An 18,817-nucleotide genomic window follows, 5' to 3' on the forward strand; every position below is an offset into this window, starting at 1 on the left:
TTGAGAAGTTTATGAAGCAGAGATTAAGGATTCCAGTGTCACTAGTTGAGAAAAAATATGATGATGTTTTATTTATAGTTGATGCTAATTATACACATGTGTAGGTAAACCTACCAAGGGTCAGATGGCTTAAGCCCTTTCCATATGAGATAATGATAGATGAGGCTCTAGAGTTGCAAAAAGGTAAATTTACTCCAAAATATAGAGTATTCACTATATTGAAGAAGAATATAGAGGATTTGGTAACTAAGAGTAAATAACTATGGAGATCTATTTACAAGTTACACATTTCTTCTATAATAGAGAAAGGTGAGCAAGAAATGTAAAATCCTAAGAAAGTTGAGTAACAGGTAGTTGAGACTGCAAAAGATGAGTTAGTCAAGGATGAGCATGTGGAAGGTACTGAGGAAACAATAAGAGAAGAGGCCAAAATTGAGGAGGAGTAGAAAGATGATCAAAGTGTACTTGAGGTACAAGTGCCAAGTGCCATTTCTCTACATGAAAACCAAGAAAGTCAATAGGACTTAGTAAAAATGATAGATGCTTCTGACAATTCTTCTTGGAACATCAATCCCTTGATAGATGATTACTTGAAGAATATATTGAAGAGTTCCACCGATGCAGCTAATTTATTCTCAAATCATGTATTGGTGAGAACTAATGAAATTACAAAGGCAGATATGATAGTAGAAGGGGAGAAGAAAATTGACACATCTATTGTGCCCCTAGAGGTAAAAACTATAGAAACATAGAGTGCAAGAACTAAACAGCAAGGTGTTGTTACAACACTAGTTGCATTACCTCTTGTGCCATTCATTTCTCACAAACAAGCCTTAATTATAGTTGAGGAAGATGGAATAGAAACTAGATTAGGTTAGAAGAAAGTCCTATACCTACACCATAGACAAAAGGTGAAGAGAAGAAGGAGGTTAGTCATATTGTCACACTTAAAGAAATTGAGGTGAAAATTGCTCTAGAGGAAAAAATTGCTATCCAAACTTTGGTTACCTTACTAGTTTCTATGAATCCTACCAGTAGTTAGGTTCTTTAGTGATCGAGCACTCAAGCCACACCATTGCAAATATCTAGGCCAAGTACAGAGACATCTAGCTAATCAAAAGACATATCTTATGGAGTTGTGAGTCTTTATAAAGTGATTGAACTACCCAATTTTGATCTTACAACAATCACCATTGAGTAGATGAAAATTCTATAGGAAGCTCTACATAGGAAGAAATGCTAAGATTTTTTGAGAAGAAAGCATAAATAGAAGCAAGTTCTTCATGAAATCAAATACATATTTCTTGATGCTTTTGGCCTCCCATCTACAAATGAAGATAAACCTATTCTTGAGCAACTTGTAAATATTGTTTACAAGATAAATGATGTTGACCTAGATGCAAATTCCAAACTATTGGAGTGGTTAGAAAAGAAGTTTCAGACAAAAGTTCTTGAATAGATATCTAGTGTCATTATACTAAGATAGGTTGAGCTAGCAACGAAGATAGATGATGTGAAAAAGATGTTGGAGAATATGTTTTTTCTAGAAACAAATTTTTTTATGTGAATTTATTTACACAAGAAATGCAGAGGGCTATTGATTGACTGCAAGGAGATCTTCAATCCATAGGTACAACATTGAAACTATCTCTTAGTTAAAACTAGACTCATTTTTAGAGATTACTCTGTACATAAGGTCAACTAGTAGCACTACATGCACAAGATACTAAAATTTGTGCTACCTTGATCAACATCCAATCTGTGTTGACCCCACACATGGAAGTGTTACACAATGAACTACTTTTTGCTGACACATTGATGAATAAAGATTCTTATCTTTCTACTCATGAAGGCTTGGTTATCTTTGTTGTCAAGCTAGACATCTAGTAACAGTCTCTAGAGGTAGTGTGTAACAATTGGGATGCAACATTGAAGATTGTTAGACATTTTTCTCCTCCCACCAAAAGTTGGTATTTTGGGTGGCAGTCATGTCCAATAGTTAGGTATTTGAAATTTTAAATATTGGATGTGTAAAAAAGGATATATATGAAACTTTGATCATCTGCATTATATCCTAAGTCTTCAAGTCATTTCATGTTACAAACACCTTAGTGGGCCTGCATCTTCTCAGCCATCCAATTTAAAGAGATCAACGAAAGTCACTTTGTTACTATGGAAAGTTGCACAAAATTTTTTCATAGCGACATAATGACATAATGACATGCATAGTAGGGCCTCTTGCTTTGAAGTCATGTGTAGTAATCAATGAAAACATCTCCATCATAGATCTCTAGTTGTTGTTTTGTCACTATGAAAAGATGTAAGATCTTTTTTCATAGAAACAACTTGCCACATGTCCTAGGTGGCCCTTTCTTCTTTATGGCTGGTGATAGGATGTTAGAGGAGATGACAATTGTTTGAGTTTTATTTGTGCTTTACCAAAAGTGGGCTAGTTTCTCAATGTGTCTTCATCCACCATTGATCTCAAAGTAAAACTATGATTATCATTTTGTTGCTATAGAATGTTACTAGATCTTTAGCCATGGTAACATGATGACAATTCACCACGTGAAGGTGGTAGGACTAGCCCATGCGAGAAGTTGCCAAAGGTTTTCTGCCATAAATGAAGCTCTAGCTATGAGGTTCCTTTTTACTATATATATAAACATAAAGAGAAATGGTATTTTGTAATGGCCATATGATCTTCCAAGATAAATTATTATCACTTTATCTCTATGGAAAGTTGTACAATGAAAATACATAGTGAGATAGCAAAGATGCAACATGTGTCCCAATGGGCCTATAGTAGTTCACAAGGTGTTGTATTTCCTCCATAGTTAGGTTGAAAATAGATCAAGAGTAATCATTTTTTTGCTATAGAAAAATGTACGATCAATATTCATAGTGACATAATGATAGGTTGACATGTGTCCTCGTGGGCCCAGGTGGTAAAGCTAGAATAGAGGAAATAAAATCAAATATCGCCATGTGGCATGCTCTAGGAAGGTTGAAAAGTCAGTAGGAAATGGTAAGAAAAGTAAAAAAAAGAGGTAATGAAGTCATGCTAGTAGGTAGTCAATGGTCAACATAAAGTTAGAAGGTTAAATAGGGTGGCAAAATGTTTCATTATCATTGGGCCATGTTGTAAAGGCAAAGGTGGAATTTGTTTGACTTGCTGATATATCTAATTTGGCATGTTGAAAACATCAAGAAAAGCAACTCTTTAATCACAAATTGACCTTTTGATCATCTACAACCACTTTCATCATTCTCCATATTGTTTTAACATAAAGGACATTCAATTACTGCTCTATGGTTATCCATTGATCTAGTTATGCATTAATGGCCACCATTTATATATTCTCAAGGATCCATTTAATGAAAGATTTATTTTCTTGCATATGGATGTTTACTAGGATCAAATCCTCTCTAGATTTGCAGTGATTATTCTCTGCAACCTTAAATAAAATAGTTACACTTTGCCTTAGGGTAGAAGCTATCTATGTTATGCTTGAACTATACAAGAGAATTTTGTAACCCTTCTTAGGGTCGACCTTTTTCTGATTCATTGGAATTTCATTTTATGTCCTACTACTATAATTTTCCTTTTGTTTATGTATGAAATTATTCCCTGTATTACCTCATTCTCCCATTAATATAAGTGCAGAAATCCCTTGCCTTTGTTGATGTTTTGTCTTATATCCTTCAATTTTCATAATATTATCTATTTTTCCTTAGATGTTATAGAGTGAAGTTCCTTCCTTGTAGAATTTTATTTGGTTTCTAATTTGTTTGTGGCTATTGGATTGAAATAAAGGTTGAATTAGTGTATCTTGGGAATATGTTGATGAATAGTGCATTGTCAGTCAGAAATAAGGTTGAACAAATTATTTTGATGTATCACTGCCTTTAGAATAAATTAGGTAGTTTTATTTCATGTATTGCTTCTCCCTTTTCCTCTCAAAGAGTAATTAGGTGCACCCTGATAGTAAGGAAGTTGACCTTCTCTAGAGACTCAATCCCACCGTTCAAGTCTCACAGTTTGGAGATTATCTCCATGTTTCACAAGGTTGCCTTTAGGTAAAAAAATTAGGCAAGGGTGCAAGATTTTGTGACAAAAAAGATCATAATAGAAGTCCACAAATCATTTATGGACAAACACACTATCAGTGTACCACCCATATGACATAAGTGTGAAAAAGGGGGAATAAGAAAGAAAAGAGGGAATGAAGATGATAAAGGGAACAAAGTTTTGAGATAGAAATAAAGGACATCAATAGTACAACATATTTACTCAAAAGGAGTTATACAAAATTTAGATACAACAAGGAAGTCTCAACTCTATGAGAGTTATTAAATTTTGAAGAGGTATGATAGTTAAGTCATTAGTCGTGCAAAATGAAAATTTGAAATTTTGTATGTGATACAGATTATCTGAGTGATGCACATAAGTTAGGTTGTATATTAATGACAAAGTATTTTTTCCACTCATGTCAAAGTGGGAGATTGTTTATCTCATTTTGGTTTTGACAAGGTAGTGTCAAAACACTTAAGTCATTACTTAACAAAAATTTGTACGTGACAAGTAAGTAGTGTATGTTGAGCACTAGTGTGCCAAGAAGGGGGGGGGGGGGGAGGGTGAATCAACTGTCTAACAATTAAAATATTTATCTTCTTTAAAAAAACTTAACCATTCAACCAAAGTAAACAACAACCATATAAAGATGCACATAGAGAGTTACAACAAATATGTTTACTAGGGAAACCCTTGATTAGAGGGAAAATCTTGGTGGGAATAATGCCCGCAAGATGATGGACTAATATAAATATTCCTTGTTAGAGTATGAACCCTGTTAGGAGTTTATTTCAACATTTAGTACAATGAGTCCCTATTAGGAAACTTTGAATCCCTATTAGGAGATTTTAGCCCTATTAGGAGTTGTGGTATAATGTATGCAAGAAGAGCCCATTGCCCAAACATGCAATTTCAATTACAAGACGAGTTCATTCCTCAAACAAGTAATTTTACCATTATCTTTTTTTTTCCTCTATCTTGTCAATCAAACCAATCACTATTAGACCTTTTAGACTAGCCATGAACCTTAGATCCAAATACTAAACCTTGGATCACTCAACAAAACCTCAATAATTAAGTTCCCTTCACTTTTGCACTACTCTACTCAACTTCACATTTCACACTCTTTGTTGTTTATCAAACATTCACACTTCACATTCTTACAATATCATGATAAAGGAAAATTTCCTTCCTTTATATTGAGTCCATAAAATAATTCCTTGAGTCAGCTATTAGACCTTCTCAATTAATTATTATAGAACACCATTAAGAACATGTTACACTTGGCAATAACCTTAATCTTCCATCTTGCAACTTGAATAAATTTTTTTAAATGCAATATTATGATGAATGAGATTAGGTACACCATTTTCAACATGTGTTCTCCATGTCCTCAACCTCAATCCTCAAGATATCAACTCTGCCAAGAGATATAACAAGATTACCAAAACATGCCTCTATAAACTCTATCTTAGAACATACAACACCACAACTTAAAACACTTATTCTAGACTTATCCTTTCTTCTTCAAACATTACTTGCATATAATAGATATTGAAAAGTATCTCCCATAACCTTAGGTGATTATCATGCTCAACTAGTCTTTCATACCAACTTGATCTTTCCACTATTCTTCTGTTAGATACCATGAAAAAATGCTATGTCGACATAAAACATGCTATGTTGACATCAATGAAAAACTTAGTCATGAATGTAACATATCATTATAGTAATATTCCTCCATACGAATATCATCTACATTCATGCTTCCAACCAATCTTTCAAAAATCTCCCCTGTTGACATTGATGGCAACATAGATGAAAAACATCTAGTTCCAAGAATACAAACAAAAGACTATTTCAAATCCTCTTTATCAACCATTCTCTCCCATTGATATATCTCAATGTGCTCAATACCAAATTTTCATTCCACATACTATACTTATGTCAAACTTCTCCCTCAACATACTATATTTCATACCAAACTTCTCCCCTTTAGCATAATGTTTTTGTGCCAAATTTCTCCCCCATTGATATCAATTTCAAAGGTAACTATTAGCCATTTTTTCTTCCCACCAAAAATTTGAATTCAAATGCCTAAGCCCACCCTGATAACTCCCTTTTTTCCTTGCACATTATTTCTTATGATGTTATGGTTGAGGGTTAGCTGAATATTGTAATCAAGGGCTGTAGCCTTTTTTGATCTCATGATTAAGGTTGTGTCATGTTATCATAGACCAAATTTTGAGTTGCCCCAATCATACGATACCCTTTTAATTGTATGATCATATAGCATTTTAATTGGCTTGCATTCTTGTCTTCTCTGATATTATGATGAAAGGCGCTCATCATGATGTTGTGAGTAGTAAAAGGGCCGGATAGGATCTTGTGACAAGGTGTTCATCATGGGATCATAAAAGAAATATTAATGTAGTTTCCTTACCTTTAAATCAAAATTGGATCTACAACTATTGCTTTGTTGCTATGGAGAGCTGCTCAAAATATAAGGATAACGACATAGTGAGTAAGCAGATGAAGATAGGACCCACCACCTTGGTATTAAAGAATACATTTAATGTGTGTTGTTAGATCAAGATGTGATTGAGGGTTGTTGCTTTGTCACTATGACTACATGCACACTCTTTATGTATAGCAAGGTAGCAACTCAATGACACATGTCCTTAACGCTTTGTGGGTCCAATTTGTGTTGTTAGTAGTGAAGGAAGGTATACGTGGTAGTCTATCATGTGATTAGGAGGTGCAATAGTTCTTTGATGCTATGTTGGGACCCCTTGCCGTGTTATCAGGTAAGATCAAAAGTAATGCTCTGATCTTACAATGGCTCCCTTATCATATGATTGGGAGATGGGGATATTAAGGGTTTTGATGTTATGGTCTACCGTAAGGTTGCAAGGTGAATTTCAATAGTGTTTGATGCTATGATGGCCCATTTGGTTGTATCATCAAGGAAGGAAATTTTTTTGTATATGATGCCACGATGAGCCTATGTTGTGAGATCGGGGGGCATTTTCCAAGGGCTTGCAATTTTATGATTGGCATAAGAGCATAAAGAGAAAAGGAGGGGCACTCAGTTAGTTGCAAGGTGGTCAACCATGTAAAGACTTTGTAGGTGGAAAAATGAAATAAAATCATTAGCCCACGTGGCTCATTTTGGTTACAAAACTTGTCTAACTTACTGGCTCTGCTAAGTCAAAGGCTAGAAACAAAGGGAATCAAGTTTTCTTACACAATATGATCTTCATGATCAATTGCAACCAAGCTCAAATGAATGTCATTCTTAGTGAAAAAAGGAAAAAATCTACCACTTACAATCCTATCCATCTACTTGGACAAAAATTTTTAATGGCGCTGTTTCTATCTTCTCAAGGCCCTATTTCAATAGGATTTTGGATTTCATTGTTTAAGTCTATGCCAAGGCTCGATTTTCCCTAGATATGCATGATTATTCTCTATAAGACTTAATGGTAGTGGTTGTGGAGTAACTTTAGTCAGAAAATATCTCAGTTATGCCTAAGCTATAAAGGTAATTTTTGTAGATTTTTAAAAGGTGGGACTATTCTCTATTTTCTTTGATATTACTTTGTAACTTTAGTGTAAATTCCTTTTTTTGCCTCTGAATTGTATGAAATTCTACTTTATCTCTTCTAGCCATTGATGTAAAGTGAAAAAATTACTTACCTCCCATTGATGTATTGTGGATATCTACAAACTTGCATGACTGTATCTCTTTTGACCGATGAATGATATATGAGTGAATCTTTCCTTTCCTTGTCTCATTTATTTGGGTTTTCTGATCCTCATGCAATTGTTAGATTAAAGCAAGTTTGCATGTGTATATCTTTGGTGTCATAATGGTTCAATAGTGCATGTATGGGCAGATATTGGTTCACATACTCTATTTTGTTGCATCGCCCCCTTAGGTTAGAGTAGGTATATTTTCTTCTATGTATTCCTTCTCCTTTTCCTCTCCAAGAGTAGTTAGGTGCACCCTGATAATAAAGGAAGCTGACCTTCTGCAAAGACTCAACCTCACAGTTCAAGTCCCATAGCTTGGAGGTTGTTTCCATGTTTCACAAGGTTTTCCTTAGGTAAAAATTTTGGACAAGATAGTAAAATTTTGTGACAACAAATTTTGGCACTCCTAGTGGGACAGATATTCAGACAGTTTCAAATATATTGGTGTCAAAAGGAAGATTTCAAGATTAATACCAAAGAGATAATATTGGCTTTGGTGTTTAAGCCTTCAAGAGGATCATTCTTCAAGTACTTGGCAACTTTGAGTTTCAAATACATCTGGTTCCAGGCCAAAGTTGTAGTGATTCATGCCCAGAGTTGAGACAAGGGCATCTTCTAGAGGTAACTTTAAGTATCAAGAGCTTTCATTTTCAAGCATTGGAAAAAGAAAGACTAGGGTATCTTTATCACTATTTAGGAGTGCAATAGTCACAAATACACTTGCAAGATCCATCTCTACTCCTCTTGTTGTTAGATCTCAACCTAGATTGCCATCATCACATATCAATAGATCTCTTGTTTATATAGTGCAGCCTAGAGCTCATGCTTTTGCCACCTTTAATGATGGAAGTCCTCTTTTATTGGCCCAAAGACATGACATACCAATAGATGTGCTCAAAAGTATACCAGAATTTATCAGTGAAACTTCTATCTCTCCTGTAGAACACATTCAAGAAGTTGCAAATGTTTGCAATATCCATGGTATTATAGAAGATGATGTTGCAGTTAGGCTCCTAGCCTCATCCTTGAAAGGAAAAGCACTAAAATGGTATAGAGGTTTGGCTCATGGTTCTATAACAGATTGGGATGGATTAGGAGTAGGACTATGTAAACACTTTGAGGATAAAAGTGACCATTTGTCACTTTTAGAACAATAGACTACTATAAAAAGGCCCCCCTATGAATGTATGACTGATTTCAACTGTAGATTTCCAAAGGCATAGGATAGAATAACCACTTCAGTAAATCCTACCCCTGGTAATGCCTTCTTGCATTACCTTAGAGCTTTTAATAGTGATATTGCCACTACAATCCAAACTATGGGAGGAGATACCTTGCCTGATGCTTATTACATAGCAATAAAATTAGAAAATATCATAATACAAGGAGGTAAGCTAGCTCCAAGGCCTCCTATGCCCTTTTTCCCTGATGTCCCAAGTTGTCAACCAATAATGGCCCCTATTCCCAAATTTTCCACACCATAACCCCTTGCTCTAGTCCTTCAAGCTTCCACATCTTCAAATGGGATGAGTGAATCAAGGAGATGATGCAGTCTATGATGCTAAACATAGATAAAAGATTACAAGGCTAGGAGAAGAAGTTGGAGGATAGCTTCTTGATGATACAAAAAGTGAGCAACAAGGTGGTAACTTTGGAGAGGTAGCAAGTTGAAGGTAATAAGGCTCATCAAATGCAATATCCAACTCTAAACAATGGTAGGCCTCTAAATCATAATTATGGAAATAATTCTTTTGATCAAAGTAGATAGAATAGTCATGCTTCAACCATAAATGTAAACCAAAGTAGGGCTATAGTCCCTCAAAACAAATTGGCTTAGGACCAAGACTTTTGCACTTATTGTAATTATTCATATGTTTCCTATATGTGCCAAAAGGTAGAAGAATTCCTAGAAATAACTACACAAGATTCATATGCTAGATGACAATGTAATGACCCTCAATCTACTAATGTTGCCCATTTGTAGTAGTCAAGGGATTGTTCTTTTATGAATCATCAAGTGGAAGAACATTGTAATGCAAACTAGGATTCCATTGCTCATAACACTAGTGTAACGCCCCGCCAAGGGATCCAAAATGAAGAATTCACAAATTTGAGAAGACAAGTTCTTACAATCATGAAGTAGACAGAAACATATTAAATTTCTTAAATCAATTAGGGGTCAAGATACCAGACCCTACCTGAACCTGATGCTAATATGCAAACCCCAAAAACTATAAGAGAACTCACTCCTCTTCAATAACTTCTTCTGAAAATCTTTCCTAGAATTCTCCTTCTAAAATTTGCTTCCAAAGTTCTCCCCAAAAAAATTCTTGTCTCCCAAAATTCATAGTCGAAATTCATGTCCCTCAAAAATGAACTCCCAAAGTTGTGATAAGGAGTTTTCTCCTCAAATCAGAGCACTAATTGTGCGTTCACCCAAGAGGACTCTTTGCTCAACTGAGTTAACTTTAAAATTAACTTGTATTAATCTTTGCTTTATCTTTCAATGCACATTAAATGAATTATTAAATAACTTAATTTAGAGATAAAAGTTTAAGTATAAATTTAGAACGTGGTAATATTTATTTAATTTAATAATAATATATATTTAGAGTTCATTTTTAAATAAATGCTAACTATTATTGTTATTTAAGTTAATTAAATATTTTATCAATTAAGTTTCTAAAATAAGTTAAAAGTAAAAGATATTAAATGTCTAGTTTTTAATTTTCAGTTTGCCTATAATTTTGGTTTAAGTAAAATTTCAGTTTTGGTTCAACTAGTTCACACTAGTGGCATTCCAATATACCCAGAGCTCCCAATGTAGAAACTCGGGCTCAGATACTAGATGTAATGCCTCACCAAGGGACCCAAAAGAATTAACCTAAAGTTTTTACTAAGTTTGCTAAACATTTTTATATATTTTTTTGTTTTGTTAGTTTTGTTATAATAAAGTTTTATATATTAAGTGTATATATATATATATATATATTGATGCATTATTAATGTTTATTAAATATTATTGAATAAATGAATGTTAACCATAGTTGTTATTATTGAATTAATTAATGATTATGAATATTATTTATTAGAGTATTTTGTTAATAGACATTGTTTATTAATTTATTTAATAATTATTAAATAATTAATTATTAATTTATTTAATAATTATTAAATAATTAATTATTAATTTAGCAAGGTAAATTAGTATTGGGAGTAACAAAAACTAATAATAAATATCATAATTATATTATTATTTAAAAATTTGATTATTAATGAAATTGATATTATTATTATTTTATTGCTCTTAAGTAATGATTTTCTAAGAACAAGAATTAGTTAACTCGTAAGGTAAACTATGAAACTTAGTTACTTGAAATAAACATTAAACTGGAAAACTGGAACTTTACTTTTAACTCAAATAATGTGTTTTCTAGATTAAACCCAACTATGACACTATGATATTTTCCGTGTTCTATCTATGCTTTGGAGTATTGTGGGTTATTTTAGTGTTGACCAGTCCTAGGTTGTTACTAGAGGCTTTGGGGTTATGCAATTGTGATGTTATGATTATTTGGTCTCGATCTTTCTTAACCCAACCATGGTAATGTGATGGAGTGCTCTATGATATGGCTATTTTTACTGTTTCTTATTGCTTTCTAGTTTCCTTGTGTGAAGTTGAGGTGTATGTATTTGTGTTACCTGACTTAACCATTTTTGATTCATCGATCAGTTATACTTGGGTTTCTTTCCAGTTGCCTTGATGGGACTGAAGTGTTTTGCTATGCTCTTGATGATGTCATGTTGTGACATGTTTGACTTGACCATTTTGGAGTCTTTGATCAGTTTTGTGTTCTATTATTGGGATTCTTTCTAGTTTCTCATTGGAGAACCATTGGATATTCTAATTTATTATTGATGCCTTTGGATGCTGATAGAGATTTGTTGTGATCATTATGTTTATTATTTGATGCTATTCAGTTGCTCATGGAGAACTGATGTGATGATTGTGGATTATATTTATGATATTTTTAGTCGCTTGTATAGGACTAAGGTGATTTTATTATGATTCTTTGATTTGTGATTTCATGAGCCTAGGGTAGGTTATCTATGTGTAGTGTTGAGAAGTGGCTTGCAATGGGGGTCGGGGCCCTAAGAGGCTACTTGGAGAAACCCATTGTAAGTTGTTTTAATAAGTGAAAACATCTCACCTAAATACTGACTTAAATGAACCTAATAAGATAACTATATGTTCTCTCCCATGCCTTGAGTGCTAGTATAGACTAGGATGGGGTAGAGAGAATGCTTGGTTATGACCTTGCATTTTGTAGTATGCCTTGTTAATACGAGAGGATACTAGTGGCTGTAGGATCACAGGGGACCCAAGATTCCTAAGGGATTGCTTGGGTAACTTCTAACATGACTTCTGGGATGACATTTTCTCACTTGCATGGTAGGTTTCCTACGTGTCTTTGTTGTGCCTCTGGATCTAGATGTCTATCTATGTTGGAACCTTTGAGTTATTGTACTTTTAGGATTTCCCAGACTTAGAGAGTGCTTGTGCCTTGTGTTATGTAATTTGATATCTTGGTTGGGACTTGAGACTATCTCCTCAGCACAGTGGGAGTGGGCCATTTACGTTCCACGTGGTCGGGTGGTAGTGCTTTTTACTCTTACAATTGAGATCCATCCGTGGTCACCGTGGCTGGAGTTTTCTTGGTTGGCATTTACTTTCATTCTGTTCATCGATTATTATGATGGATGGTTAGATTTTATGATAGATGTTAAATCATTATGGATGTATGGATGTATCGTGTATATTATTAGTTTCATTTATTTTACTGTACTTTGTATCATGGATTTGAGGATGATGTATCTTTATTTTATATATGTATATTTTTTTAAGCCTTTCAGACCCTGTAACATGTACAGTAGATGATTGAGCATTCCGAATTAATTTGCCAAGAGGCATTCGAAATAAATGTATATTATGGACATTGGACTTTCTGATTATTCTTTCATATGTATGTGGTAGATATTAGACTTAGAATTAATTAAATTTAAATGTGACTTAATGTCTTGGGATCCTTAAGGAATGTAACCTGTTATGTATGTTTGTTGATGATTACATGTTATTGCTTCTGCTACTATGTGTTTGATGTGTATGTTATAATTTCTTACTTTAAAAAAAAAAAAAATGTTTAGCAAACTTAGTAAAAACTTTAGGTTAATTCGTTTGGGTCCCTTGGCAGGGCGTTACAACTAGGAGCAAAAGAAGAGCTATTGAAGATGCTCCCTGTCCTCCTCCCAATCAAGCCTCAACTTCAAATGTGATACCTCATGTAGAAGTAGTAAATGATCAATCAAATAGCTTTTAGTAGCAAAGGCAAAATAATATCAGAAAAGATGTAAGTGATCCTCAGGTTGTTCCATCTCAACCTCCTACAAATGCAACTCCCAAGGCTTCTACTAGAGTACCTAATATGCCATTCAGTGTGGTAGAAAAAATGAGGAAGAAAAATGCAAATATTTTAATGTGGGATGCTATTGCTACTATACTTGCATAGAAGAGGTTGCTATAACAAGAATTGGAAAGTATTGAACCAAAGGATCAACCACCTAGCATGGGAAGTGCCACAAGCCTAGTACAACCATCAGAGGAGGTAGAAACAAGTAAAAAGGTTAGACCCCCTCCATTTTATGTCTCTCTAATTATAAGGGGTAAATAAGTCTATAAATGCATGATTGATTCAGGGGCTTGTAGTTCAGTGATGCCTAGGTGTCTTGTTGATGTTTTGGGAATGAAATATGAGCCCATTGTTAGGGATGTATTATAGTTGGATGGTAGTACTATCAAGACTATAGGGATCCTTAAGAATGTGGAAATGTCCTTACATGCATGCCCTAGTTGTAGTGTAACTCAAGATATATCCGTTGCTAAAGTCAAGCCACATTTTACCATCTATCTGTCAAGAGACTTCACTACCCAAATTGTTAGATTATGGTGACTGATTAGGAAAGTACTGTACATACAGTGTTGTGGCACAATAGACTTGCGCACATGAGTGAGAAAGGTATGAAAGTAATTCATTCAAAGAAAGTTTTACTAGGTCTGAAATGTGTTAATATGGATTTATGTGAAATTTGTGTGTATGAAAAACAAAAGAGAGTGAGTTTTGTAAAGATTGGGAAGGAAAAAAAAAAGGAGAAATTAGAGCTTGTGCATACAGTTGTATGGGGACCAGCTCAAGTATCTTCCCTTGGTGGCTCTCATTATTATGTTTCATTTATTGATGACACAACTAGAAAAGTACGAGTTTATTTCCTTAGACAAAAATTTGATGTACTTCAAACTTTTAAGAAATGGAAATGCTTGGTTGAAAATGAGACTGGTAAGAAATTAAAATGTCTCAGATCTGATAATGGTGGTCAATATTGCAATCATGAATTTGAAGATTATTGCTCCACTAATGGTATTCATAGATAGAAAACTATTCCAAGGACTCTGCAAGAAAATGGAGTGGCTAAATGCATGAATAGGACTATAATGGAGTGTGCAAGGAGCATGAGGTTGCATGCTAGGTTGCCCTTACACATGTGGGCAAAGGCTATCAATACTATTGTATATTTGATTAATAGAGGTCTCTCTACTCCTTTGGGCTATGGTATTCCAAAGGAAGCATGGACTGGTAAGAAGGTGAGTTATTTTTTTCTCAAGACCTTCAGTTGTGAAGCTTTTGCTCATATAGACTCTGAAAATAGAACCAAGCTATAAGCTAAATCAAAGAAATGTGTCTTTGTTGGATATGGAATTAATGAATTTTGTTATAGGCTTTGGGATTTTGAAAATCTTAAAATTTTTAGAAGCTAGGATGTCATATTCAATGAGAAAGTGTTGTACAAAGATCTATATAGCAACATGAGAAGAAAGAAGATGATTATGTAGTGCTAGATGATACTCCAAAAGCTGATGTTCCAACCATTCATGATAATGTGCAACAACTGCAACAACAATTACCACACACACCATTGAATGTTAGATGGTCAACGAGGAAAATTAGACCTCCCCAAAGATTTTCTCCCTCTTTGTATTCTATTTTACTTACTGATGCTGGTGAACCTAAAAGTTATGATGAAGCTGTGCAGGTGGATACTAAGATTCAGTGGGAGTCTGCAATGAAAGATGAAATGGACTCTTTGCTAAAGAATAAGACATGGGATCTATGCAAGTTGCTTATAGGTAAAAAGGCTTTACAGAATAAGTGGGTTTATAGGTTGAAAGAAGAGGAAGGAGGTCAGAAAAGATTTAAGGCCAGGTTAGTTGTAAAAGGATTTGCACAGAAAAAGGGAATTGATTTTGATGAGATATTTTATCCTGTTGTTAAAATGACTTCTATTCATACTATTTTAAGTCTTGTGGCTACTAAAGATTTGCATTTCAAGTAGTTGGATGCTAAAACAATCTTTCTTCATGGTGATTTGGATGAAGAAATATATATGGCTTAGCCATAGAGTTTTGAGGTCAAAGGTAAGGAGAACTTAGTGTGCAAATTGAAGAAAAGTTTATATGGCTTGAAGCAAGCACCTCGGCAATGGTATCTAAAATTTGATAGTTTTATGCATGAGCATGGATATAATAGGTGTCATTCAAATTACTGTGTTTATTTTAAGAGGTTGGATGATGATAGCTACATTATTTTATGTTTATATGTTGATGATATGCTTGTAGCTGGGTCTAACATGGATCATATTAAGGGGTTGAAACACCAGTTAGCACATGCATTTGCTATGAAGGATTTGGGGCCAGCAAAAAAATCCTTGGTATCCAAATTTGCATAGATAGGAAGAATAGAACATTAATGCTATCTTAGGCTAATTATGTTGAGAAGGTGTTGCAACGTTTCTCTATAGAGAATGCTAAAGCTGTCAGCACACCTTTACCTAGTCATTTGAAGTTGACTAAGGAGATGTGTCCTAAGACATAGGAAGAGGAGGATAAGATTTCCAAGGTACCCTATGCTTCAGCTGTAGGAAGCTTAATGTATGCTATGGTATGTACTAGGCCATATATTGCACATGTAGTGGGAGTCATTAGCAGGTATATGAGTCATCTAGGATTTGAGCATCAAAATGCTATCAAGTGGATTCTGAGATATTTGAGAGGAACATCCAATAATTGTTTACACTTTGGGGACTCTACTACTTATTTATAGGGCTATTTTGACTCAAATTTGGTAGGGAATATCGATACTAGGTGAGGTACTATAGGTTATGTCTTTACTATTAGTGAGGCAGCTGTGAGCTAGGTTTCTAGGTTACAAAAGATTAATGCTCTATCCACTACAGAGGCATAGTATGTTGCTACTACAGAGGTAGCCAAGGAGATTATATGGTTTCATTTCTTCTTGGAAGAATTGGGACATCCTCAAAAGGATAATTATTTGTTCACAAATAGTCAGAGTGCCATTCATCTTGTAAAGAATTCAGCTCTGCATTCTAAGACCAAACACATACAGTTGCGGTACCATTTCATTTGGTCAGTTTTGGAGCATGGATAGTTAAAGATGAAGAAGATCCATTGAAATGACAATCCAATAGATATGTTGACAAAGGTTGTAACAAGGGAGAAGCTGAACTCCTCTTCAGCTTCGGTTGGTCTTTTAGGCTAAACATGAATCAAAGAATAGCAGAGTCTAGGGTGGTTTGATCTAGTAGGAGCCCCATGTGGTAGTTGTATTGCTACAAGATCAGTCTCCAAGTGGGAGATTATTGTTTAGTGTGGAGCTTGATCGGTCCCCAAGTGGGAGATTGTTAGATTGTGGTGACTGATCAAGAAAGTACTATACATACTTCATAATATGGTTGACATATTATGGCCAACATGTTGTAACCCTAAAATGGATAAAATACTTGTATAAAAGGGTTTAGGGTTAGGTATTTTCATTATGTTGTGATGCAAAATTGCTTCTTTATTGAGCTGTAAGGGATTATAGACTGTAATCAGGTTGTAATCACTGGATTGTAATAAGATCAGACTTGCTATTTGGTGGACGTAGCCCAGGGATTGGGTGAACCACATTAAATCTTGGTTTCTTATGTTCATTTATGTGTGATCTATTATTTTTTATTATTGGTTATATTTGTATGTAGTTTTTATTTCTATCCATGGTTTATCCTAACAAAAATTGGTGGTTACATATCTTCTAATTGGTCATATATGTTTTTTAGAACAAGATATGGGGCAAAAGCTTAAATCAGAGTAGAGCCTTTAGCCTTGCATCACATTGAACCCTACACCCCTAATCTCATAAATATGAATTGCACCATCCTAGAAATAGATGAGAATGACATAGTGAATGAGCCTGCCACTTGTCTATTAGAGATACCTAATTTTCTCTTAGATGAATGGGCTAATGTATACCAATTTGATCCTATGTTAGAAACCCTTGAGATAGGCCTCAGTACATATTGTATATTAGAGAAAGAGGCTCTAGTTCCCAATCTAATAAAGACCAATGAGGAAGTGAATGGGGTATGGAGCATATACTTTGATGGATCAAGAAATAAGAATGGATCAGGGGTGGGTGTGATGTTAATTTCTCCTACACAAACAAGGTACTACTTCTCCGTTAGGTTCCAATTTAGTTGCACTAATAATGTGGCCAAGTACGAATCCTTTATTTAGGGTCTCCTAATCACTCAAAAAAGAGGGATTCAGGCCTTAAGGGCATATGGAGATAGTGAGTTGGTAGTCAATCAAGTAAGAAATTAAAATATCACCAAGAATGGTTTGCTCAAGTCTTATAAACATAGGGTATGGGATTTTCTTGAAGGTTTCAATGCATTTAATATTCAAAGAATCCCTAGAAAAGAAAATAGATATGCTTATAGACTTGCAACAATAGGTGCATCTTATGATGTGCCAGGGAATATATAGGAGAGAAAGAAGTAACAAATCAAAGTGGTAGTAAGGCTTTCCATCCTTGAAAACAACATCCATTGGCAAGTGTTTGAATCTAACAAACAAATTGTAAGCTTCTTGTAGAATGAAGAAAAGTTTTGAAATTTTAACCAGTCAAGACTACAAGATTAGTATGGTGATTAGATCATTAATCTTAGTTCCAAAAAATTTCCTAAAGGTCTCATTACCTTAGAGAGTGCTTTTAATCCTGATGACCAAGCAAGAGGCAAAGCCATGAACCTAGCTACTAACAAAAGTGATCACATCCTAGTCAAGCACTAGTACATTTGCACTTGTTTTTCTACCAAAATTTTCAACCAAAGCTATGAATTCTTTTTTTTTCCTTTTTTTCATTCCTGTTTTTTTCAAAATTAAAAATAATTGCCTGATTTGATTGAAATTTTGACCAATGTAATTTTTCCCAAGTTGGTCAAAATTTTGACCAACTTGAAAATCACATTATGAAATTATTGAAAAAATGACCTTATGTTTCAATTTTATGTTGAAAATTGTAGAGGCTTCATTCGTGCGAGCAGTTTTGGCTTTATTCACGTGGGTAGCTTTGCTGGGGTTCTTTTGTGAGTCAAGGAAGCAGTTTTGCTCATATGCCCAAACCATGTATGAAATTTAATGGCTGACTAAATTCTTATGTTTAAAGATTTGATTTTTATTACTTTTCTGGTACTCATTACTAATGGCAGAATTAGTTCTTATGTTTAAAGATTTGATTTTTATTACATTTTTGGTACTTATAGCTGTATGCTTTAATAGTAGACTCAGTTCTCATGTCTAAAGATTTTGTTACTTTTGTGGTACTCATAGTTGTATGTTTTAATGGCATTCTCAGTTCTTGTGTTTAAAGATTTGATTTTTATTGCATTTGTGTTTAAAGATTTGATTTTTATTACATGTATGTTCGAAGATTTGAGTATTAGATGTGATGAGTTAAAATTTGTGTTAATATAGATCTAGCAAGAGCATTGGTTGCAGTGGATCCAGCTAGTTAAAATGGATCCAAAGATCAC

At 34.3% G+C, this 18,817-nt stretch overlaps 1 protein-coding gene across 1 annotated transcript in view; it reads left to right on the forward strand.

Moving 5' to 3' along the window:
• Positions 1–533: 533 nt before the first annotated feature.
• The window catches only part of LOC149529621 (amine oxidase [copper-containing] gamma 1-like), a 52,829-nt gene continuing 34,545 nt past the window's right edge, over positions 534–18,817 (forward strand). The window contains exon 1 of the mRNA XM_089808167.1: positions 534–731. Coding sequence (XP_089664293.1) covers positions 534–731 — 198 coding nt within the window. The remainder of the gene's footprint in view (positions 732–18,817) is intronic.

Source organism: Cupressus sempervirens, chromosome 11 (genome assembly GCF_028749045.1).
Source record: "Cupressus sempervirens isolate cs-2001-9-10 chromosome 11, ASM2874904v1, whole genome shotgun sequence".
NCBI classification, from domain to species: domain Eukaryota; kingdom Viridiplantae; phylum Streptophyta; class Pinopsida; order Cupressales; family Cupressaceae; genus Cupressus; species Cupressus sempervirens.